General features: G+C 39.8%; 1 protein-coding gene across 3 annotated transcripts in view; it reads left to right on the forward strand.

The window, feature by feature from the left end:
• EML6 (EMAP like 6) overlaps nucleotides 1-27,224 on the forward strand; it is a 199,109-nt gene that overhangs the window by 92,419 nt on the left and 79,466 nt on the right. For all 3 annotated transcript variants that reach the window (XM_075863018.1, XM_075863019.1, XM_075863020.1), the window contains exons 13-21: nucleotides 154-272; nucleotides 4,467-4,653; nucleotides 8,116-8,221; nucleotides 14,019-14,112; nucleotides 14,282-14,382; nucleotides 16,174-16,376; nucleotides 17,200-17,311; nucleotides 20,923-21,050; nucleotides 25,648-25,789. In XM_075863018.1, coding sequence (XP_075719133.1) covers nucleotides 154-272; nucleotides 4,467-4,653; nucleotides 8,116-8,221; nucleotides 14,019-14,112; nucleotides 14,282-14,382; nucleotides 16,174-16,376; nucleotides 17,200-17,311; nucleotides 20,923-21,050; nucleotides 25,648-25,789 — 1,192 coding nt within the window. The remainder of the gene's footprint in view (nucleotides 1-153; nucleotides 273-4,466; nucleotides 4,654-8,115; nucleotides 8,222-14,018; nucleotides 14,113-14,281; nucleotides 14,383-16,173; nucleotides 16,377-17,199; nucleotides 17,312-20,922; nucleotides 21,051-25,647; nucleotides 25,790-27,224) is intronic.

Consider the following 27,224-nt stretch of genomic DNA (forward strand, 5'->3'; position numbering starts at 1 on the left):
GAAACAAACAATATCAGATATCAGTAGTATTGCACTTAATAGGTATATTGTTTCACAGGAAATTTTGTATAATTTTTGTATATTCGGTCAGTAGTTGACTGATGTTGTCAGCCATATGTCAGTTAAATTGAAGCTTTTTACTCTTTTGCCTAGGTTTACAAAGAAGATCTACCTCAGCTCAAGCAGCAAAATACAGAAAAGCAAAATTCATTGCCCTCCCGTAAAAGAGAAAAAGCTCCAGAAGAAAGTCTAAAGTTAAAATTTGTACATGGGTAAGTTTGTGCACCAGTTGTCATTGTGTTGTTTATAACATAACATTATAATATAGAAATGACAAATCACAAGAAATTGTACCTTCAGTTATTATAGCACTGAAACATTTGAACGTTGTGAAGCTCTACTTGCCGTTTGTGCCCAGCATTATAATTTTATTTGATTTTAAATGTAACTTTTTTTATTTTCTTCACTATATCCTTTGCACTTTTCTGCACCCCTTATGCTCTACACTTAAGGCCGGATTCACGCGAGCGTGTTCGGTCCGTCATATACGCTCCATATGTCGGCCGCATTTCCCGGACCGAACACACTTCAGGGTGCCGTGCTCCTAACGTCATAGTTATCCAACTAGGTGACCTCCCAAACTCAGTACACCCAAGTATGTCTCTGCCGTAACACACATACACATGTATATACATTTTCTATACCTAACAGTGGCGTAGGGTTGTAGGTCTGAACCAACTTGAGCCTTATATTACACTGTGTCCCTAATATGCATTCCCAGTTCTCTGGGTGCTGGAACTTACCTCAATAGTTTTCAGTATTCAGCTACATTATTGATAATTTTTGTCTATGCAGAGCGCCGCTACTGCAAGGCCACTTAGGACGTTCCCATAGCAACCTGACGCTTAGCGCCGATTGGTCTACCTGCAGAGAGATGATCGAGACATGCCCACAACAGCGGGCTAGTGTCACTATTACGTGGCGCTGCCCGATTGGGTGAATTAGAGGGCTCGGTCGGCTTCTGATGGGCTGGGCTTAAACTACTAATAACCGGCGTTCAACTCGCGCGCCACACGGTCAGACCCCAGTGCTGTCACTGTGATATACACAACAGGGGGGCTTGTTATATACACCGAAGTGTGTACTAGCTGGCCCTGATGTGAATGAATATACACTGCTGAAGATACATTCTGACAAAGGGATGTTGAAACGCGTTAGTTGTCTTACAAATGCAATAGTAGAGAAATCACATTCTCAATAACTAGTCCAGGCAGGGTACAGCTGTATTTGCTCTGTTAATCTAGGCTAGGGATATCGTTACATTGTGGCAGGCTATTTTATAGTTACTTGATACCTGCTGAACTCTACCTAGATTGTTCCCTGCTTGGTCAGCCGGATATTTAGAATTTTTGGCTAGGTTAGCCCAGTTTTTAATTTAACAAAATTAAAGAGAATTTAGCGATCTTATTTCAGGCGGTATCTATCTTATTCTAGGGGGTATGCAGCACAGGTCTGGGGTTTACATGTTGAGCTCCCAGGCTATACTTCTGTCATACCTCTCAACTGTCCTGGATTCAGAGGGACAGTCCCGGATTCCGGGCGGTGTCCCGCTGTCCCGGGCGGCCGGGGGTATGTTCAGCTGCCATCTGTATCTGCGTCCGCATGCACAGATGCAGTTGAACCCAAAGCTGAAGCAGGGAACCATCAGCTCCCTGCTTCAGAATTTGTTCAGAGTGGTGGAGCAGAGGGAGCTCTTCCGCCCGCCGAGGACTCAACAGAGACACAGCGCTACTTTAAGCGCTGTGCTCGGGGAAGCCCTTCACGTCACTGTCCATATATGGAAAGTGATGTCAGTGACTACTGATTGAGCGGAATCCCCATTGCCGATGATCTGGCTGGGGATTCCGATCCTAGAGGAAACCCCTGAGGTCACTGTCCATATATGGACATCGACGTCAGGGGCTCCTCCTGGAGCGGAATCCCCGGCCAGATTCAGCAATGGGGATTCCGCTCAAGGAGTAGCCACTGACGTCACTGTCCATTTATGGACAGTGAAGTCAGGGCTTCCCTCTAGAAGTGGAATCCCCAGCCTATGCTCTGACTTGGGAGTCCACTCCTAGAGGGTGTCCCAATGGCACTATCTACAGGCGGTAGCACTATCTACAGGGGGGCGCTATCTTCAAGGGGGGTGTAGCACTAACAACATGGACACTGTGGCACTATATAGGGGCACTATCTACATGGGCACTGTGGCACTATCTACAAGGGCTCCGGCACTACTGGCAGCTTTGGGGGCATTATACTGTATAAGGGCAGCTAGGCGGTATTATATTGTAAGGGGCAAGCTATGGGGGCATTATGCTGCATGGGGGCAGCTATGGGGCATTATAGTGTACGCTGGAATTTGGGAATTATACTGCATGGGGGCATCTGTGTGAGGATTATACTGCATGGGGGCATCTGTGTGGGCATTATACTGAATGGGAGAATCTGTGGGCATTATACTGTATGGGGGCATCTGTGTTGGCTTTATACTGTATGGGTGCATCTATGGGGGCATTCTACTGTATGGTGGCAGCTAGACGGCATTCTACTGTGTGGGGGCAGCTATTTGGCATTATACTGTGTGGAAGGCACTGTGAGAGCATGATACTGTGTGGGCTGAACCTGGTGTGTATGGGCGGGGATTGGGTGGGATTAGAGGCGTGGCTTAAAAGAAAAAATTTGCTAATCGCACTGCATTGGTTGACCCTCTTTGTGCTACATGAAAGTTGGGAGGTATGCTTCTGTCACAGACTTATTCCGCTCTGCTTGTGGAATGCTTCTGTAATAAGGGAAGTATTGCAAGATGGCACAAGCGTTGCTGCGGACTGGGTCTCTTATAGAGGCATTGTTACAGGATGACTTTGTTATAGGTGCAATGTTTCAGGCTTGGTTCTATTTTGAGGGCACTGTTGCAGGATAACTCTATTACTTACGAATAGAAACAGCACCTCACCAGTAACCACAGCGCAGTGTAAAGTAAAGGCAGTTAAGCAATTTTGTTAAAAATTATGACTGAATTAATGTGAGACCTTCCCCAGATGTAGCTCTTCTTTCTATCATTCCTTGACCTATTTCCTGAATAAGGGTCTGTTCACATCAGCGTTGCCTTTACGTTGAGGGGTTCCGTCTGAGGTTTTCGTCGGGTTAACCTCTCAACGAAAAGGCAAATGGAAACCATAACTTCCGTTTGCATCACTATTGATCTCAATGGTGATGGAAACGTTGGTAAAGGTTTCCGTTTGTCACCGTTGTGACAGGGTTCCGTTGTTTTGATGCAATAAATAGCGCAGTCGACTGCGCTATTGATTGTCAAAAACAACCTCACTGCTAAGTGAGTGGTTGAAGTTAACTATCTCATGCTTATGGAAAACATAATGGCAGATGAGCGGATTGACGCTTTCACATGCACTTGATTTAGTTGGATAACTTTCAAAGATGGCCCTGATTTGGCCCAATGGCTTACATGAATGCTTGGTTAACATGTAAGTTACTTGCCTACAAGTAGACTTCATGTCTGTCTTTGATTTATTAGTCCCGTCCCCCATATTTTTTTTCTCTCTCTTATTTTTACTCCCACCACCGTATCTCCCTCTTTGTCTTATGGTTTGTGTTGCATTTTGTTCTTCTCTGTATTGTCTATATCTCGTTTTCTGCTGAAACCTAGTAGTGTACGTTTTGTGCTGCTTTTGTGGATTGTTGGGGCAATACAGACACCAGATTAGGGGAATACTTAAGGAGATCCCCTTTTCTATTTTATAGAATGTTGAAATAAGAGATTGATGTATTTTATTTCAACTATTGATGGATGTAATTTATTTACACTTCTGGATTTTGTCTTATGACTTTTATTCTGTGTGTTTGTAATTATCATTTATAAAACTTAATAAAAAGGTTTGATAATGAAAATGAAAATAAATTAACGACTGATTGTAGCTTTGGAGGTACTTGGAAAATTATTTGACTAGGGGGTACTTGGCTTAGAAAAGTTAAACAGCAATGTCTACATGACCAAGAATGCATGCAGCCATGCAGTCTCCATAGACAAATGTTAGCAGTAGAGTTTAACTAGAAGTGAAGTACTCAACGTCAGCTGGAGCAAAGTAAAGCACACCTTCATGGACTCTGAGGGAGTAAACAATCACTAGAGTGAAGAATTAGACTTCACAGTTCGACAGATGAATTTTGGTTTGACCGATACTAGGAAAACACCTGTTCAAATGAAATATGTAGCACCAACTGCAAGCTTTGGTGGAGGTGGAGTAATAATCCGGGGCTGTTATTTTTATTATTTTGGGCTAGGCTCCTTAGTTGAGGGTGCAGTCTAAGCTCATGGTATAATTTACTTAATCTAGTTAGATCTTTTTTTTCTAGCTATAATGCAATATATAGTGTATGAACGTATATCTCTTTTTTTGCTCTAGTTACAGAGGTTATGATTGTAGAAACAACCTGTTCTACACCCAGACTGGCGAGGTAGTGTACCATGTGGCAGCAGTGGCAGCGGTGTATAACAGGTTGCAGCATTCCCAAAGACTGTATCTGGGTCACGATGATGATATTCTCAGTCTGGCCATTCACCCAGTGAAAGATTATGTTGCAACTGGCCAGGTAAGAAAATTACTTTTACACTCTATCATAATGTACACATTTTGTCTCATATTGTTCAGTTTCTGTCTCTATAAATGTCTAAATAGTCTAAATGATATCTACCTGAATATATCTTAAGGTATATCCTTCTTCTATATATTGAAACTGACATGTTCTCATTGGTGCTCTATTAACCTGCACAATATTTCACTGGTTATAGAGGCAGTTTGCGCTGCAGAGCTGCTATTCCTACTGGACGTACTAAAAATATTGAATCTCCCAAAAGTCTAAAGTGGGAACAGCAGGAGGAACAGGTTGGATTTTAATCCTTCTTATCCTTTGCCTCTTAGAGGCATGTTATGTGTCTGATCAGTTTTCTGTCCACCAAGCAATAGTTTCGACAATAGCTTAACTCCTATAGTCATAGCACTCTGCGTAATTGGATTAATACGTGAGGGCAAGGCACTTCTACACTGCGGTAAGAATTCCAGACTGAGTCCCCATATGCACACTGTATTATTTCTTTGTATTTATAGATTGCCCGAGGGCAAAAAAATTACCAGATTTTCACTACACTATATATTTATTTCTATATATTTAAAGCTTAAACAGCTGATTGGTGGAGGTGCTGAGAGTCGGACTGCCACCAATCAAATATTTATGGCCTATCCCTAAAACATCACTTTTATTAAACCAAAATAAAACTCAAAAATTTAAAGGAAACCTTCACCAATAAACTGGTTAATATTTATTGATTATCCCTTTCTTATATGATTAGATACAAGTGTATGTATATCGTGAGTTGGAGCTAATTTCGCTCAGTGCAAAACACCATATTGATTGTGAGTAGCAGCAAGATATTGGTGTACCTGCAGTACACACTTAAATAGAGCTGCACAGCACTTCTGAATGAAGCTGTTAAATCTCATTAAACATTTTTTTTAGTTCCTACAATTGGTGTTCCCTCGCCGTAGGCCCAAATACCCCCTGAGGACCCCATTACACAGCGATACATGTCGAGAGCTTTGTTAGTTTCTTTTAATAAGATTGATCCACTCCATTCAAATGTACTGTACTGGTCTCCTGGCATACCAGTCCCGTTGTCACACAATTACAGAACTCCAAGTCTCAGTGCCACCCATGTCCTTTCCCTGCTTCCCAGCCCCTTTGAGGCAGCCAGTGTTGGCTGCCATGGTCTGTCCTCTTCCTCCTCCTCCAGGTGTCTAATGTAGACATGGAGGAGGAGGCTGAGGAGGAAGATGCAGGCACAGAGCTGGCTGTACTTACTCTGAAGGTTAGGACTATTCTGATGTTGCTGTTTTACCCCTAGCCTGCTTTTTGAGGACTGGGCTGTCCCAAATGCAAAGAGGAGAAGGAGAGGCCGCACAGGCTATTTAGAATGGCAGGGGGAGGCGCAGGTCATGGCAGCACGACACTTTACTTGATTACTGTGCAGCGCCACTTCCTGCTTATGCAGTGGCAGTACAGCTGGCACAGGGATCGTTCTAAAATATAAAAGAAGAGACAATTTTTTTTTATCAGGATAGGGATCTGCGCCTCACACTTTGAGAAGCGGTGCTATACAGTATTGTGATATATTCGGATACATGTATATATTCAGAGCATTCACTAAGTACATGACTGATGTGGAACTACAATCCCCAGCCTTGGATAGCCTTGGGTTACCTACATTTGCAATAATCCATTGTGTAAAGGAACTGTAGAGATAGGACACCTGGCCTAGTTATATAAATAATGCAGCATAACATGGGAGGCAATGACATGCAAACAAAGATGAAAAATCTCTTCCTTGTAGGTAAAAATGGAAAAGGGACATGTCCTTGAGTCTAAGCCCCTAGCACAGTTAACCAGTTATGTTACCAAACAATGAATGCGAGAGCAGATTGGCACTAACGTGTCGAATCATTTGGGATAAACTGTATGTTATTTGTGCAGTGTGAAAACTCCGCTGAAAAACAGGTTTCACGTTTTGTTTTTTTATCTTCACTCAAAGCATTAAAATGGCCTATTTTAAACAAATATGCTTAAAGGCAACCTCAATATGCTATACAAATTACACATTCCGTTTATAGTGTTATGTAAAATATTTCCTAACATGATAAAAATGTCTAATTACTATTTAATTACTTAAATCATCATGCTTTAGTCATCAGATTTAGTTGTCCAATGTAATTTATTATTGGCAATAGCAGTTATGACAAGAGGTCTCCTTGGGAGCATGGACCTCTAACATTGTCATCCATGTAGTACAGCGCCTGTTGCTAGGCAATTGTCTGCACATTTTGATTATGTTAATAAACACATACTGTGTAATATTAAAATAATTCACGTTTTCAAATAAAGTTAATTATGTGATTATATAATTATATGTATAGTAATTACAACCATAACCCCCAAATAAATAAAAATATAAAATATCTAATTAATATAAAAATATATAAAACAATAAAAAGTTCAACCACAATTCATACCCACAAAATGGTTTATATAAGTGCATGTTTTAGCGTTACTTATTATAAACTATTACTAATGAGCATCTAATACATTTTCATATTATTATGTATTCTGTACAACAAGAATGGCAATATACTTTACCAATTATTGAATTTGCCAAAAAGGCTGTGATCCAATGTATTAATGGTCTGGTTCAGGTCCGAACCGGCCTTTGGTTGGATAGTGCCCTGTACAGAACTTCTGTTGACTTATGATGTAACATATAGAGCTCAAATAATACAATGATATAACCATACCATATTATTTCTGTACAGTGCCCAAATAACACCACCAGACACTCTCGTAAATAACTAACACTGCCCAATGTAGGGAATTTAGCATCCTGTGCAGTTGCCTTTTTCATAGTTTTGTGTAGCAAGTTTGGAATCGGGATGCAAGCTCCGGCTACCCAGACCATCAGTCCCAGTGGTGCCACCTTAGCCTGAAGGCTGGCATTGGTTTAGGTTTACAAATGTAATTAAATTGAATACTTGGCCACAGTAACTTTCCAACTTATCCTGTGCATGGCCTACAGTCACAATAGTGAGATATTCTGTCTATGATGGGGCTCTTCCTAAATCCATTAGGGTATACTCACACTCAGCAATTTGTCTACAACTGAATGGGGTTTAAAGAAATTTATACACATGCTACAGGAACAACCACATTCAGATGTATGGAATGTAATTTCCATACACAGAATTTTCTGACACCAATTTGCGGTTTGTATATATATCCTTAGGCTCAACATAATGGCATGTGCATGAATATCGGCTGTTCCGCATTTTGGCCCCAGTCCGGCAAAGGCATTCAGGCTGCACTCTCCATGCAATATTGGGATCTGGTAAAGTGGGTTCTGGATTGATATGTTGTGCATTCGATCCCATTTTTTATTTCAGGTATTACTGTCATTCATCTGTACTGATTTTTAGAAAAAAAAATAATTTATCATATTTAATTGTGATTTAGATTGGACGAGATGCCGCAATTCATGTTTGGGATACACAGACATTGAAATGTTTATCACTGTTGAAAGGACAACACCAAAGAGGGGTCTGTGCGCTTGATTTTTCAGGTAGTGTGTATTTTATTTCTATCTTTTATTAGTCTTATATTGTACATATGGCATTCATTATTGGATCTCACTAGTGCAGGCTGGCATTTTATGAACATGACTGCGGATGACCATTTACATGTAGCGTCTCTCCTTACTGATAAATATGATACAGGCCTCTGGACAGTGGTGTGGACCAACTGTGTAACTTTTTTTGGGGTAGAACAAAACCGGACTGCGAAATCAAAGGGATTTTGCAATCTTTGCCTCAAAACGATCTTCAAAATGATATTGGTTTTGTGCAGGGAATCCCAAATTCACGTCCCTGGAGTGGTATCTAATAGCAACCTCTAATAGCTTGCAAATGATATTTCCAAAGCGCAGTACCAGTCAGGAGTCAGGAAACAGTACGGGTTAAATCTAATAATGGAAGGACAACAAACATTTTCACACATGGACAGGATGCAAAGAACCTTGTTACTCAGGCAGGATGTGGCAGTGGTGGGCAGGTCTAAATAATCAGAGGTGATCAGTTAAAGAGGCTCTGTCACCAGATTCTCAAATCCCTATCTCCTATTGCATGTGATCGGCGCTGCAATGTAGATAACTGTAACGTTGTTTTTTTTTAAAAACGTTCATTTTTGGCCAAGTCATGAGCTATTTTATATATATGCAAATGAGCTTTGAAATGGACAACTGGGCGTGTTTTTTTTCGTATGTCCAATTGGGCGTGTATTGTGTTTTTAACTGGGCGTGTTTACTTGTTTTACTAACTGGGCGTTGTGAATAGAAGTGTATGATGCTGACCAATCAATGACCAGTCAGCATCATGCACTCCTCTCCATTCATTTTGTAAAATAAGTAAACACGCCCAGTTAAAAACACAATACACGCCCAGTTGGACATACGAAAAAAAAACACGCCCAGTTGTCCATTTCAAAGCTCATTTGCATATATATAAAATATCTCATAACTTGGCCAAAAATTAACGTTTTTCAAAAAAAAAAACACGTTACTGTTATCTACATTGCAGCGCCGATCACATGCAATAGGAGATAGGGATTTGAGAATCTGGTGACAGAGCCTCTTTAAGGCTAAGCACTGACTAGCTGACATGGACCTGTCCCTTTAAAATGTAGCAGAATACACAACGCTATGGTGGGATTGGTGGCAGTAATGAGACAGGGACAGGAATGTCTGTTTAAACGGTAGGTTCAGTGATTGATTTCTGGGGCATTCTGTAAGTATGATTTTACTTGTATTAGTGTTCTTTTGTATGCGTTTCTCCATTGTGGTGTTGCTATTATAATACTCTGTAAGTACTGCTTACTTTATGAAGTCATTCTAGCATGTTGGTGCTTTATAAATCAATAATCAATAATACTATGCTGGAAAGATCTTAGCAGATTTTTATAAAGATGATTTAGCCACAAGGATTAAATTTTCAATATGTAAATTGCAAACATGCAGCCCTTTACATATGCCACATTTCTGGAAATCAGATAACTCATTTTAAAATACACAGTTAACATAGGTTTCAGTAACTTTCTACCTTTTCTCATAGTTGTTAAAGAGGTGTTCGCTTTGGACAATGCCTTTTTATTACAAAGGTCTCCCAAAAATAATGAGATCACATTCTGTCCCGCTGCAGCGATTATCTGTAATTTGCACGGGGGAACTGGGCAGTACGTGTTCAGTTCCCCTGCAGCTCCACCACAGGAGAAATGAAGCATTACATGGTGTGTCTGTTTAATGCAGAGACAGGCAGGGTTCTCCAGAGTGAGAGACAATCTTTGTAGCCGCTCTCCGATTCATCTAACTAATAGTGGTCCTAAGTGAGGAACACCACTCTATTAACTCCGTTTGGAAATGGGGTTTCTAAACCAGAATAACAATATATTTTTTAAAGCCCTTTCTTATGGACACTGTCAAAATTTTATATTGTAATTTTCAGATTTTTCTGTTATTGGTTTTTTATAATTAGGCTAGGTGTATTGATTACTTTCCCAATGTAAAGTGCAGCTTCAAGGGGAAAACTGGTGGATGGCCACATAACAACAAATTTTGTTGCCGTCATGTGGCATTGCCTGGCTGCCAGCAGCGGAATTCACTGTTTAGCCCCAGCCTTATATCATGTTTTTTCACCATTTTATATATTTTCTGAGGGGCCCAGATTTCTAAATGCAGGTTTAACCCCCTACAATTTCCCTAATGATAACTTTCATATCTTAAAGAAAGACAAAATACTATAATTAAGTGAATTATGCAGTCCCAGTGTATGTGATGGCTTACAGCTGTATGTTATGAGTCAGTGGTTGATTTAAGATCTAAATCTGGAGAAGTCGGAGCATTCTTTGTTGCTTGTTCATTATGTGGTACATAGATTTACAGTTATATATCAGATCTCATCATCTGTACTGTATATTGTGGTCACGTAGCTTTGGAGGGTGATTTATATATTGTACTTTTGTATTCTATTAACGCCATTAGGGATGTTTTATATCCCATAAATGCATTTGTATATTGCTAACCTATTGTGAGATCTCATTTTAGTCAACGCCTTAGATTTCCCTTGTCATGATTGTGAATCTTTGAGGAATCTATGAATATTACAAGCAATATGGCTCCCTTCATTTTTTGCCTGTCTTATCCCGACCACAAGAAACATGCTTCAGTTGTATGATGTAATGTATAGTATTACATAATCGATTACGTTCAGCAATATATTTCTTATGTAGTAATGTGAACATTTAGAATAGTAGCTAAGTTTAACAAAGAATGGAAAAAAAGCTATAAAATACATTAAATGGATTGTAGCAATCGCTCAGTCATATACTTGTCTTGAGTATTATGTTGTTATAGTACCATAGCCACAGGGATTTTAGTACTCTCTTATTTTTTAATGTCTTCAATTTTATTTTACAGTATGCAAACGTTAGTGCTCATGCACATGGCCGTATTATGGATCTGTCTTGTACAAATCTATAATACAGCTTCCTTAGCCTGCTATAGGCCCATACTGTATCTCTGTGAGCCTTAAATTTTATACCCAGGCACTCACAGTTTTTCTTCACCTATTCATAGGGAATTAAAGGAACACTAAACTTAGAAACGAGTGATAAAAGTAAACAGGAGATAAATTTGCCCCCCATTGTTTATCAGTCTGCTGTATTTACTACATGTTAGTGAAATAAACAGTCTTGTAAAAATCCTGCAGAGAATACAGGAGTTAGTATGCTTCTGATCTCTTCCATTTCTGGCTGGGGAATGGTTGAGAGGCTAGGCTTAGTCAAGGGACAGGATTTTTTTGGCATACTGCAGTCAGAACAGAGGGAGGAGGCTCCTGCTCCAGCCAGTTGTCTTACAGCAAGACACAGGACTGTGAAAAGAAGGAGAGGGACACGGCTGAGCTTGTGGGACACACAGAGAAATTTTTTTAAATATATTTCTTAAGTTTCATTGTGTTAATATGAGACGTATAGGATCAAAGGAGAGAAGGAGCTGAAGGGAGGAAGTGCTACGATATATATATTTTTTGCATTTTCTATGTTTAGTGTTCATTTAATGAGAACAAAAATTCTGGCATGCCCCAATCGCACATCAAATGACAGTGGTGTTCACACCTAGAAACATTTATTCGAGAGGAAAATACTATACCTACCCCCATACAGGTCTGTGGAAAGCAGTTCTATCCTTCGTTAAATATCAGCATACAGTTAGGTCCAGAATTATTTGGACAACGACACAAGTTTTGTCATTTTAGCTGTTTACCCAAACATATTGAATATACAGTTATATAATCAATGTGATCTTAAAGTGCTGATTCTCAGCTTTAATTTGAGGGTATTCACATCCTATTTGAGGAAGTGTTTAGGAATTCCAGCTCTTTAATACGTAGCTGCGTTTTTTTCAAGGGACCAAAGGTAATTGGACAATTATCTCAAAAGCTATTTAATGGGCTGCATGGATTAATCTTTCATCAATTATGCAGGTAAAAGGTCTGGAGTTGATTCCGGGTGTGGCATTTGCATTTGGAAGCTGTTGCTGTGAACCCACAACATGAGGTCAAAGGAGCTCTCAATGCAAGTGAAACAGACCATCGTTAGGCTGAAAAAAATGAAGAAATCCATCAGAGAGATAGCATAAATGTTAGGAGTGGCCAAATCAACAGTTTGGTACATTCTTGAAAAAAAAAAAAAAAGACCGCGCTGGTGGTCTCATGAACTCCAAAAGGACTGGACGTCTACGGAAGACGACAGTGGTGGATGATCACAGAATGCTTTCCATGGTGAAGAAAAACCCCTTCACAACATCTACCCAAGTGAAGAACACTCTCCTGGAAGTAGGTGTATCAGTATCTAAATCTGCCCTAAAGAGAAGACTTCATGAGAGCAAATACAGAGGGTTCACCACAAGGTGCAAACCATTAATCTTCCTCAAAAATAGAAAGGCCAGATTAGACTTTGCCAAACAATGTCTAAAGAAGCAAGTCCAGTTCTGGAACAGCATTCTATGGACAAATGGAACTAAGATCAACCTGTACCAGAATGATGGGAGGAAGAAAGCATGGAGAAGGCTTGGAACAGCACATGATCCAAAGCACACCACATCCTCTGTAAAACGTGGTGGAGGCAGTGTGATGGCATGGGCATTCATGGCTGCCAAAGGAACTGGGTCACTAGTGTTTTTATTGATGATGTGACTGAAGACAGAAGCATCCGGATGAATTCTGAAGTGTTCAGGGATATACTTTCTGCTCTGATTCAACCAAATGCAGCAAGGTTGATTAGATGTCGCTTCACAGTACAGATGGACAATGACCCAAATCATACTGTGAAAGCAACCCACGAGTTTTTTAAGGCAAAAAAGTGGAATAATCTGAAATGGCCATGTCAACCCGATCGAGCAAGCATTTCACTTGCTTAAGACAAAACTTAAGGCAGAAAGACCCACAAGCAAGCAACAACTGAAGATAGCTGCAGTAAAGGCCTGGCAATGCATCACAAAGGAGGAAACCCAGCGTTTGGTGATGTCCATGGGTTCCAGACTTCAGGCAGTCATTGCCTGCAAAGGATTCTCTACAAAGTATTAAAAAAAAAACATTTTACCTCCACTTACCACACATTGGTGAGCTGATGTTGTCTATGCGGCATCGAACGTTCTTGTGGGGAGTTATCTTCCCCTGGCCCTGTTCTCCCTTAAAGTATTCGGCCCCTGGCACCTATACTCTCCCCTTCCATTGGATACGCAGCTGCCAGATGACCATCTACCTTTTTCTCTATATTGTTGTCGGAAATCAGAGTCCAGGTTTGCCATACCGTTCCTCCTCCTATCCCATTGTCTCTTGTACGGATTTTCTTCTCCTTCAAACAATCAAAGTTAGTTTCCTCCACCAGCATCTACCTGCTCTAACATCTACCTGGCTGCCAAGCATTTACATTTCATTGGTAGCATTGGTAAGATTGTGTCACTGTCTAAATAATTCTGGACCTAACTGTATTCCCAAATTTCAGCTTTATAAAAAAGATGTTTATCTAAGTGTTGCCATTGGCACTGACACTAATGGTAGGGGAGCCAGCTGGCAAGGACCAATTCAGTGGTGATCCATAACTGTTCTAAACATTGCACACAGTAATTATCTTCCCCTTACATTGTTCTAATAATGATCAGGATGTTCAGTTGTGCTTTCTAGCTATCTAGTTATTTCAGTCAAAAAAATCTTTTTTGAGGAGTGTTACTGTTCTAATAGCCATATGTTTTATTTGGCAATCATGTATGATGTACTGATATTGTCTTGTAATGGGTTCTTGCCTTAAAGCTGATGGGAAATGCTTGGTGTCTGTTGGCTTGGACGATAGCCACACAATTGTGTTCTGGGACTGGAGAAAAGGAGAGAAAATTGCAACAACGCGGTAAGTTAGTCACCCTATTGTAACCTGCTGTCTTGTAGTATGCTGCAAACACTACATTTTTCTTTCAATGTGTCATCATTCTATAATTCAAATGCAAAATGTTATTCAGCAGTGATAATGGATTATGTAAGACTTGCGGCTTTATGCAATGGTGTTTTATTCACTGCAGGGGCCATAAAGATAAAATATTTGTTGTGAAATGTAACCCACATCATACTGATAAGCTGGTCACCGTTGGCATAAAGCACATCAAGTTCTGGCAACAAACAGGTAATGGTTATTACTCAAATAACACAGTATTAAACATGAAAGAAAATGCCCACATAGTTATACGTCTGCAAATGTAACCCTAACCTATGCTGCCTGTAGAGTGCACTGTACACATTCTTTTCTGGTGGGTAGCTAGTGTGTATCGTACTGAAGCTGCTGCTTTTTCAGCTTTGTGGGAAGGGGGCAGCCTTATTGATACCTATTGCTAAGACATCATATTTTTATACTTGTCTATTCAAAGCTAATGATGCTTGTTTGATAATGATTGTGTGATGATCAAACATAGGTCATAGAATAGACCATCAGCTTCACTGGACTTGGGTTACACAGCTATGCTTTGTACTGTACCCAGATATCGGAATTTCATAAAGCGACTTCTATAAAATGCGAGTTAGGCAACTTTCTTTTGCTAACCAATACAATAGCATTGACTGTGTTAGATCAATATCTATAGAGAGTGTCTCTTACCCAACAGTGTCAGATTGCACGTAAGTTGCATTAAAGGGAACCTATCACATTGAACGTGATGTCCTATCTTTAGGCAGCATGTTGTAAAGCAGGAGGAGCTGAGCAGATTGATATGTCATTTTGTGCAAAAAGATTCAGGATAATCGGTATAGTTATTAATTTAAATCACTGCTCGCTGTGGTCTAAAGAGTCTCAGTCATTGATTGACCACCTTCTCTGTATGAGTATGAATACAGAAGTAGCCAATCACTGAGTAGTACCGCCCATTGGACTCTTAAGCCCAGAGTTAGCAGGGATTTAAATCAATAAATTACATGTTATCCTGTATTGTTTCGCACTCAACTGTATATATATTAATCTACTCAGCTCTTCCTCTTCTATAACATGCTGTCCACAGATCAGACTGCACGAGACCCTCAGAGCACTGATCGCTAAAACAAAGCGGCAGAAGTGCTCGTGTGAGCGCCGTGCTCGTTCGTTTCTGATTGGCTTTCCTCGGAAAGCAGGGCCAGCAGTGTACAGGCTCGTATACTTTTTGTTGAGCTCGTATACCACTCGCTCGGCTTTCTGAGAAAAGCTGTTCAGAAACGAAACTACACAGTGCTCACCCAAATGCTTCTGCCGCTTCGTTTTAGCGATCGTTGGTGGCCTCAGTGTTCGGACCCCCACCGATCAAAACTTCTGACATGTCAAAAGTTTTTTGAAAGTATAGTTACCCTTTAATGTAACAGATTTCCTTTAAAGTAACATTGTTATAACACATTGCTTACATGACCCAAGGTATGGACATAGAAAACACACCAGCTAATTTTTGATTGTCACCTTAGAGACCTTCTCCTATGTCTTTTTAGGAAGTACCTTAGGGTCCTTTTTGCACGGCTGATATGGGTCGAGAAAACGAGCGGCAATCAACGAGACAGTTCGTTGATCGGTGCTCGTTTGCTCCTTTTACAAGCAATAATCGGTCAAGTATGGGGGACGAGCGATCATTACTGCGATCGTTCGTCCCCATACAATTCCGTCATGTCAGGGAGATGTGTGCTGCTGACTAGCAACCATTTTATTAGCCACGTAAACTAGCAGATCAGCCGTTGATCAAGCGTTTCTCGTTTATCAACGCATCATTGCCCTGTTTACACAGTGCAATGATGGCGAAGGAGCGTACATAGGATCGCACGGTTGCCCGATCTTTGGCCCATGTAAAAGGGCCTTTATGTGTTATTATCATTTTGTCTCGTACAAATATATTATCACATAGCATCTAACACAACTATTAATGTCTGAGTAAGAAAAGAAGATTCTGTTCTATATTTTCTTCGGCAGGGGGAGGATTTACCTCAAAACGAGGAACTTTTGGAAATGTTGGAAAACTTGAGACAATGATGTGTGTTTCATATGGACGGACAGAAGACCTAGTGTACACTGGAGCAGCAACAGGAGATATTTATGTCTGGAAAGACATACTTCTGCTTAAAACTATTAAAGCCCATGATGGACCTGTATTTGCCATGTACGCATTGGATAAGGTGATAACATCTTTATACACATAGTGTCATCTGGATGTGGTTTTATGCAAGCACAGGTCATGTAAAATAAGTTAAGTGAGGTTCCTACCTGAAACAAATGCACAAGAATTATTATTTCAGATGACTATTTTTTTTCTATAGGTATGTGACTTATGTGCATGTTACTTCTAATGTCCTCTTATATAATGTGTCAAATGCAAATGAGTAATAAAGGAATTTATAGATCAGTTTTGCATGGCGTTTTACAGCTGTATTGACTCCCTGTCGGCGCATGCACATGCAAAGCTGCGTGCACTGACCCTGGCACAAAGAGTCCCTACGTGTCTGTGTTACGGACCCATAGTCTTTCCTTGTGCCTCAGTGAGGCAAATTATTCTCTCAAGAAGCAAAACTTCTAAGGGAGAATACCTTCATAATACGACTTGTGATGGAACATGCAACTATAGTTTTTGCTTTTTTCTGAATTCCATATGAATCTGTGAGGAAAAAACCCTGTGTGTTATAGGGAGGTACACAGCGGTACAGTATATACCAATATTGGACTACGTGCACTGTATTACGGATCCTTACAACACAGATCCATAATACGGTTGTGTGCATGAGACCTAATTTTGTCTAGTACAAAGTTCCTTGATGACCCTAAAGAGCATATTTCTTTAGATATTAATTCTAAAACCTTCTAATGTTTACTTTGTGTGGATCGGAATTAGCCAGTCTATTATTCTGTACAATTTACTTAGTAGGATTTACAAATATGGACATAAGAAATGTTAATTTAAGTAACTCGCCATTCAAGTATAATCTGTAGCACTTTGTGTGATAGGGTTTTGTGACTGGAGGAAAGGATGGAGTGGTAGAGCTCTGGGATGATATATTTGAAAGGTGCCTAAAGACATACGCCATTAAAAGATCAGCAATTTCTTCGAATTCAAAAGGTAAAGTCACTTATCAATGTAGAACTAACATATATATATGGTTCTCTTGAAATTCCTTGACTTGTCTTGTTAAGAAGTTATTCCATTGTTCACGATATATACTGCGCAGTAGATATACAGAATGAATATCTTTATTATTTACTCTCTTTACATTTGTACATGCTAAGGATTCTGAATGAGTTTACAATGTAATAGATGAACATGGCAGTGAGTACTAAGTGAATAGTACTAGAGGTTTTGTTTAGACAGGCAACCATATATGTATACAGTGAAGGAAATAAGTATTTGATCCCTTGCTGATTTTGTAAGTTTGCCCACTGTCAAAGACATGAACAGTCTAGAATTTTTAGGCTAGGTTAATTTTACCAGTGAGAGATAGATGATATAAAAAAATTAAAAAAACCAGAAAATCACATAGTCAAAATTATATATATTTATTTGCATTGTGCACAGAGAAATAAGTATTTGATCCCTTTGGCAAACAAGACTTAATACTTGGTGGCAAAACCCTTGTTGGCAAGCACAGCAGTCAGACGTTTTTTGTAGTTGATGATGAGGTTTGCACACATGTTAGATGGAATTTTGGCCCACTCCTCTTTGCAGATCATCTGTAAATCATTAAGATTTCGAGGCTGTCGCTTGGCAACTCGGATCTTCAGCTCCCTCCATAAGTTTTCGATGGGATTAAGGTCTGGAGACTGGCTAGGCCACTCCATGACCTTAATGTGCTTCTTTTTGAGCCACTCCTTTGTTGCTTTGGCTGTATGTTTCGGGTCATTGTCGTGCTGGAAGACCCAGCCACAAGCCATTTTTAATGTCCTGGTGGAGGGAAGGAGGTTGTCACTCAGGATTTGACGGTACATGGCTCCATCCATTCTCCCATTGATGCAGTGAAGTAGTCCTGTGCCCTTAGCAGAGAAACACCCACAAAACATAATGTTTCCACCTCCATGCTTGACAGTGGGGACGGTGTTTTTTGGGTCATAGGCAGCATTTATCTTCCTCCAAACATGGCGAGTTGAGTTAATGCCAAAGAGCTCAATTTTAGTCTCATCTGACCACAGCACCTTCTCCCAATCACTCTCAGAATCATCCAGATTTTCATTTGCAAACTTCAGACGGGCTTGTACATGTGCCTTCTTGAGCAGGGGGACCTTGCGTGGCACTGCAGGATTTTAATCCATTACGGCGTAATGTGTTACCAATGTTTTTTTTGGTGACTGTGGTCCCAGCTGCCTTGAGATCATTAACATGTTCCCCCCGTGTAGTTTTCGGCTGAGCTCTCACCTTCCTCAGGATCAAGGATACCCCACGAGGTGAGATTTTGCATGGAGCCCCAGATCGATGTCGATTGACAGTCATTTTGTGTGTCTTCCATTTTCTTACTATTGCACCAACAGTTGTCTCCTTCTCACCCAGCGTCTTACTTATGGTTTTGTAGCCCATTCCAGCCTTGTGCAGGTCTATGATCTTGTCCTTGACATCCTTAGAAAGCTCTTTGGTCTTGCCCATGTTGTAGAGGTTAGAGTCAGACTGATTAATTGAGTCTGTGGACAGGAGTCTTTTATACAGGTGACCATTTAAGACAGATGTCTTTAATGCAGGCACCAAGTTGATTTGGAGCGTGTAACTGGTCTGGAGGAGCCTGAACTCTTAATGGTTGGTAGGGGATCAAATACTTATTTCTCTGTGCACAATGCAAATAAATATATATATAATTTTGACTATGTGATTTACTGGTTTTTTTTAAATATAATCTATCTCTCACTGGTAAAATTACCCTAGCCTAAAAATTCTAGACTGTTCATGACTTTGACAGTGGGCAAACTTACAAAATCAGCAAGGGATCAAATACTTATTTCCTTCACTGTATATATATATATATATATATATATATATATAGACTAATGTGCAAATGTTTTTCGGCAGTTGTGAAAAAATGCTGCAAAGTAGGAATGCTTTCAAAAATTGTATAGTTTTAATAGTTTTTTTATCAATGAACAAAATGCAAAGTAAATGAGCAGAAAAGAACTCTAAGTCAAAATTTGGTGTGACCACCCTTTGCCTTCAAAACAGCATCAATTCTTCTAGGTATACTTGCACACAGATTTTGAAGGAACTTGGCAGGGAGGTTATTATAAACATTTTGGAGAACTAACCATATATCCTTCTGTCTCTTCATGTAATCCCAGACAGACTCGATGATGTTGAGATCAGGGCTCATATGGTGGACATGCCTAGTGCAGGGCCTGAGGGGGCAGTACATATTATAGGGATTAAAAAAAATACCAAAGAGAAAATCCCTTTGTCATGCGCCGCCCCCTCAGGCCCTACGGGCCTAACAAAGTTTAGCAGAGCTCCTTTTAAAGAGAACCTTTCACCTCCCCATACATGTGCAGCTGAGTGCAGCATGTAATGGGCAGGGCTGCACAAACCCTGGGGCACTTTAAAAAAAAATCTACCCTCCTCCGTTATTTAGATATCGGTGCAGTTATATTTGGCGCCCGATATTTAAATATCCCCCTGAACTGTCAATGGGGCGTGTACTATGGCTGTGACACTGTCCAATCAGATGAGGACAGTGTTACAGCAAGAGCGAGGATAGAGCAGAGAGTGTGCGCACGCTCGCGCTCTCAATCTTTAGCTTTCAAGATCCGTCTTCTGCCGAACTAGCAAGAGGACGTGTCACTGCTACGGACAGTGTAAGAGCTGGGGAGAGGAGAGCGCGCATGTGTGCTCTCCTATCTTCAGCTCTTGCGAGAGATCAGTCTTGTACTTTGTCTGCCGAACTGGCAAGGGGGCGTGTCTCTGCTGTGCTCTCCTCTCTCTAGCTCTTACACTGTCCGTAGCAGTGACATGCCCCCTTTCCAGTACAGCCCCTTGCCAGACACGTGCCCTTGCCAGACTGATCTTTCGCAAGAGCTGAAGAGATGAGAGCACGCATGCGTGCTCTCCAGTTCACAGCTCTTACACTGTCCGTAACAGTGACATGCCCCCTTGCCAGTTCGGCAGAAGACTGATCTTGAAAGCTGAAGAGTGAGAGCGTGCGCGTGTGTGATCGCACGCACACTCTCACTCTCTTCTCTATTCTCGCTCTTGCTGTAACACTGTCGGTATCTGATTGGACAGTGTCACACCCCCTTGCAAGTACACGCCCCATTGACATTTCAGGGGGTTATTTTAATATCGGGCGCCAAATATAACTGCACCGATATCTAAATAACGGAGGAGGGTAGAATTTTTTTTTAAATTGCCCCAGGGTTTGTACAGCCCTCCCCATTACGTGCTGCACTGAGCTGCACATGTATGGGGAGGTGAAAGGTTCTCTTTAAGTTTGATTGCACATCCTCCATATTATACATATGATTGTACATTCATATGTGCTCCTTATTACTGCTAAACTTTGTTAAAACAAAGAATAAAAAATTGCATTAAAATGTGACATGACATGAAAAAGAACCGTGGCTAAACCTCATTAGAAACTTCTATTTACTCCATATGTGTAGAAGTTTCTGTCTTGTCTGTTGATATTGTATTTATGATGGAGCAATGGTCGTGTTACTCAGCGTCTTCTACTTTCTCTCATTGCTCCGACATGCTGCTGTTTACAGGCTTACTTTTAGAAGATAATCCTTCAATTCGTGCCATCACTTTGGGACATGGACACATATTGGTTGGAACCAAGAATGGAGAAGTTCTAGAAATTGATAAAAGTGGTCCAATAACATTGCTTGTTCAGGTGAAATATTTTCCTAATGACGTGTCATTGCTCATGAAGCATAGTTATACTGTATTGTATGTTTTAACTAAAGGGTATGACTACTTTTGAACAACCATTACCAATTTATATAAGGATATAATCGACATAAACAGTCGGCTAATAAAATACAGTACTGTGCATTACTTATTTTGTACTGATCATGAGTTACAGTCCGTATTATAGTCCAGAGCTGCAATCCAGTCACTGACATGTCTGGGGATTCTTTCAACGTGGATTATTCCTTTAAAGAGATTATCCATGTCCAGGTCAAACTAAAGAAAGCTGTCCAGGACTCGTACAAAATATGGGCACTTGCCACACTGCCTAGGTAACTTGATACGATGCTCCATCTCTCACTCTGCACTAGACAGATGAGTGAAGTGCAAAAGAAAAACATCTAAATGTACTCATCTTTTTGATAGACCCTTGCTGATAGCCTATAAGGCCTCATGCACACTTCCGTCAGCCGTTGAACGGCCGCTAGGCAGTTCTTAATAGCTGCCTGTCAGAATCGCCATATACTGCAATACATTAGTATTGCAACATATCGTGCAAGCGATCTAACGATCGCTGGTTGAAGTCCCCTAGGAGGACTAATAACAAAAGTAAAAATGAGTTAAATATAGTTTTTTTTTGTGTAAAAAAAAATACAAATATTAAAATTAAAAATTAAACTCTTTTCCCATTTTCCCCCTAGAGCATAGTAAAAAAATAAATAAATAAACATAATTGGTATCGCCGCGTCCGTAAAAGTCTGAACTATTACAATACATCATTATTTAACCCGCACGGTAAACGCCGTAAAAAAAAATGTAAACGCCAGAATCTCTATTTTTTGGTCAAAAAATTAAATAAAAAGTGATCAAACCGTCGCATTTACACCAAAATTGTATTATTAAAAACTACAGGTTATCCCGCAAAAAATAAGCCCTCATACCACTTAATCGACGGAAAAATAAAAAAGTTGAGGCTCTCGGAATTTGGCGACACAAAATAAATTTTCTTTTTTAAACTTAGGTTTTTACCTGTAAAAGTAGTAAAATATAGAAAAAACTATATATATTTGGTATCATGTTAACATGTTAACATGTTGTTTTAATTGCACAGTGAATTCCGTAAAAATAGTGCGCAAAAAACCATGGAGGAATCGCTGTTCTTTTCATTTTCTACCCCACAAATAATTTTTTTCCCGTACATTATTTGGCAAAATAAATGGCACTACGAAAAACTACAACTCGTCCCGCAAAAATCAAGCCCTCATAGTACTATATCGACAGAAAAATAAAGACGTTATGACTTTTGGAATGTGGGGAGGAAAAAACGAAAATGAAAATCTGAAAAAGGGCTGCGGTGGGAAGGGATTAAAAATCATCTAGTGAGAGTAAATACACAAAGTGAAGCATTAAATATACCAAAAAAACACAGCGTATATAGCCATATGTATATAAAAGATAACAAATTTATTGTACATATAAGACAGACAATACTAAAAACATATAATCCATCGAGGTCAACAAGACTCTAGTATTGATACATGGTATAACAAAGTGGGACCATAGATGCTGGGTCAGAATAAGTATTGCTCTATTATAACCACGTGTAATATATGGGAGACTGTATATAATTCTATAAAGTTCAAAAATAACCTCAAAAAGGTTCTATAATTAATATTTCTATTCCTTTAAAAAAGTTATTCTCATTACAAACAGGGAAATAGAAAGCGCCAGTGCATACAACCATTAGGAGTATATTTTAGAAAACAGTCTTACACATCTCAGCAATAGAGTGGTCCCACACAATCAATGTATACCCCAATGCGCATTTTGCGGTGATGTGCTTCCTCAGGGGGCGCTTCTTCCAGTCTCCTCTGTCTGTTGTGTTTTGTTTTTATTAAAAATTAAAAATCATCTAGAGAGAGTAAACACGCGCAAAGTGAAGCAGTTGTTTGAGTACTGTAGGGGTTAATTCATAGCAATCAGTCTGTCTTAAATTACTCTACTGACAACAGAAAGGGGGGAATGAAGCCTGGCTATGACGTAGCGTGCTACAAGCCGGTATTCTGTCATCTGGTCATAGTAAGCAGATTTTTCCATTAATACAAAAAAAAATAAGGTAAAAGATGTGTATATATGCAATGTGTGTATATATATATATATATATATATATATATATATATATCCCAGACCCCAGCTCTTCACTGATTTGTATTAGCAAGTATCCTGCAGAGATCAGTTTGGATTCATGATTTCATGTTACATAAAGACACCAAGGAGTTTGATGTGAGCAGAGACACTCTCATGAGACAGAGTTCCCCGAAGATATGACACTGAAGAGACCTAGCGTGACAACGTGTTATGCTGTACTGCATGAATCTGCCAGAATGAGGCCAATACATGATAAATCAGTGTCTCCGAGACAATCAGGACAACAAAATACACAAAACACATCTTTTCCATGAAGACATTTACGTTCGGCTCTTGAATTCATTGTTTTATTACGGGAATTACTTGTATGTCTTTAAGACCAGATGCTGAAGATGCTTTTGTTAGAAGTTCATAATATAATTGCAAATCTGTGTTTTGTGAGCAAAAACAAACCAAATGTAGATGAGGCAGCTAAAATAATACAATTAGTTCAAGGCAAACAGCATTATTTTGAGGATTGATTAGATCAATGGAAAATGTATTGACTGGTGCATGAAAAGAAGAAGCTATTAGATGTAATTAGGGTGTTCTGGAAAGCCATGTAAATGGTTATAATGATAGAATACACTCCACGGAGGATTTCACCATTACACTGCCGGTTAAATACTGTAGAAACTCATTGTACCACCTTAATTATTAAGAGTTCTAAGTGGATCCTCTTGGTTACGTAAAACAGCACAATGATATCGTTTACCTAGCCCATATAATCAGCATGTTGTTCGGATGGCTGTTACATTGCTGTATTTGCAATTGGTGTTTCCTACATTTATTTTTGTCCAAAAAATTGAATGAATCTCAGAAGATAAAACTAGGAACCCATCAGCAAAATCCAATCTCGTTTTTGACGACACTGACTGCAAATACAACCATGCAAATGAGTCCTAAGGCTACTCATGTGGGTTTTTTTTAGGTCCAGAATCCTGTGCTGATTTCTTAATGTATCTTTATATTTAATAAATGTGGAAACTGTGGTTGGATTCCCTAAATGAGAAAAATAAGTATTGTTTTTTTTACATTTCTTCTCTCACCCACCCCCTATAGATGTGTAGGGATGACAGTGTGAGTAGAAGTGGTTGGGGATTAAGTAATGATTATAATTTTTATAAGGAAAAAAAATACAGTATAAAATCATATCTCAGATTTATGGTACAGAACATGAAATAGATGTAAAGTTAAAGGCTATGTGCACCTGATTTATATTTTAGGGTATGTTCACACTAATGTTTTTTTGCACGCCGTTTGCCGATTTTTCACTGCGTTTTTCGCAGGCCAAAAACACAGCATAGCACGCTTTCTCTGCCTCCCATTGATGTCAATGGAAGGTCAGAGACGTAAACACCCGAAGATAGGATAAATCAATGGGAGGCATTTTCGGATGTTTCTTGACGCGTCAAAAAAAACTCAGTGTAAACTGGCCCTTATTGTCACAATGCATCTTAAATGAAGCAACTTTTCAATAGGTCTTAATTTAACAGTTACTTGACTTTATTAGGTTAGTAAACTCTAGCACTGCATTATAGCTCAATGTTTAGCACAGTTTCCCAATAGCTCTGGTGTCCTGAGTTCAAATTGATAAATCAATGGGAGGCATTTTCGGATGTTTCTTGACGCGTCAAAAAAAACTCAGTGTAAACTGGCCCTTATTGTCACAATGCATCTTAAATGAAGCAACTTTTCAATAGGTCTTAATTTAACAGTTACTTGACTTTATTAGGTTAGTAAACTCTAGCACTGCATTATAGCTCAATGTTTAGCACAGTTTCCCAATAGCTCTGGTGTCCTGAGTTCAAATCCGACCAGGAGCAACATCTGCATGTGGATTATTGTACTCTGGTTCCACATTACAAAGTCCTAATTATACATTAACTGATGACTTCATATGAAATTAGTACTAGTAAATGTTAGATTGTGAGAGGAACTGATGTGATTATGATTTGTTCAGCGATATGTGGCGCTATATGTGAAATACCTATTAAAACAAGCCCACCTGCTGCAGGGAATGATTCCAAAGTTTTACTATAGTTGCAAAATTGTGCGGAGAAGCATGACTACCAAATGCTTACTTAAGGCTGTTCGTTTTAGTCTAGACAGCCTCTTTCCATACACCTTATCAGAGCATGCTGACCTAATAGACGGGGTCCCTGCAATTATGACCAGTGTGTATTTGCGGGTGCCAAGTCAAGTGTGGTGGACACCCATTGATTTTAGTTGGCTTCCTGCAATTCTCACTGTTCCAAGAAGAATGATTGCTGTCAAATCGGTTCCTCTACAGAATCTACTGACCTCTGTGACTAGCTGCAAGACCACCCACAAATCTAACTTTCCTGATCAGAATTCATAATTGTTTTTTCCTTAATTGTTATCTATGACAGGGTCATATGGAAGGAGAAGTCTGGGGTCTGGCAAGCCATCCACAGCTACCTATAAGTGCCACAGTGAGTGATGACAAAACACTCCGGATCTGGGAACTCTCCTCCCAACACCGCATGCTGGCTGTGCGGAAGCTGAAAAAGGGTGAGTATCAGGGGTGTGAAAAAATCTTAATGACTGATGACATAGTTTGTTAATGCAGCCTATGTAGATAGAGATTTCAGAATTTTACATCAGATGCTTGGTATCTATGGTACTATGGTCGACTAGTAAACAAAACAAATATACCCTAACTCTCAATTCCCCTAAATGCAGCAGCAGAAGTCAACCTGTGGTTGATCCAGACTCCTTTTTGTGGATGTTAGTAAACCTTGAAAAGGTGCAAAAACATAAATAGTCATTCGACCGCTGTGAACTTTTAACAAGGTATATCTTTCCATACATATGACACTGTTGTTAGAGACAGCTATTTCTCCCCCATGAAGATGCATGCCTTGAGAAAGTTGAATAAGTGCTTATAAGAGGCGTAGCTAGGGGTTTAGCACAGGGGGAAAAACATATCTGAGTGGGCCCCAACCCAGTGAGCCCCCCCTAATGCATGTTTACAACTGAAGAGGCGCATTCTCATTATATACCAACTGTATATAACCCCCATCATCTCTGTATATAACCCCCATCATCCCAGAATATACCAGCCATCATCCCTGTTTTTAACCCCCATCATCCCTGTATATACCAGTCATCATCCTTGTATATAACCACTATCATCACCGTATATACCAGCGTGACTAGTATATACAGGTTAGATAGGGGTTATAAACAGTGATGATGGCTGGTATATAAGGGGATGATGGGGGTTATATAAGGGGATGATGGCTGGTATACACAGGGATGATGGGGATTAATGCAGGGATGATGGCTGAACTACCCATCATCCCTCTATATAACAACCATCATCCCTGTATATAACAACCATCATCCCTGTATTTAACAACCATCATCCCTGTATATAACAACCATAATCCCTGTATATTAACCCCATCATCCCTGTATATACTAGTCAGGCTGGTACCCCTGCCGTATAGGTTTATACGAGGCAAAACTACTGCTTTCAGCATGACCTCAACAATAGTAAGGATATGCTGTGAGTTTCTGTTTCGCAAAAAAAAAATCATGCCATCCATCATCTCGCTGCAGATCATGAAGTGACTACAGTACTGATTAGAGGCAGAATAAATATTTACGTTAAGTGACTCACCGGTGACGTCTTTTCAGATTCTAGTTGTTCTTTTTCTCTTTTCTTCTCCATCCGGTCCAGACCTCTATGATGACTTCTCCCGCCCACGGCCCACTCAGATGTCTTCAGTTTCTCACTTTTCAAACATTTCTGCACCTATAAATGCAGATAAATTCTCATGGTGCCACACACTACGCCCTTAAATATAATAGTATCATTTCACTGCACTTTTAACTATAATTGCACAATACACCGTGTCCCTGATTATAATAGCACCATACACTGTGTCCCACACACACAGCGTCCCCCATAGATCCCCCTGTAGATAGTACCCACATACAG

Source organism: Rhinoderma darwinii, chromosome 4 (assembly GCF_050947455.1).
Source record: "Rhinoderma darwinii isolate aRhiDar2 chromosome 4, aRhiDar2.hap1, whole genome shotgun sequence".
Taxonomy (NCBI): domain Eukaryota; kingdom Metazoa; phylum Chordata; class Amphibia; order Anura; family Rhinodermatidae; genus Rhinoderma; species Rhinoderma darwinii.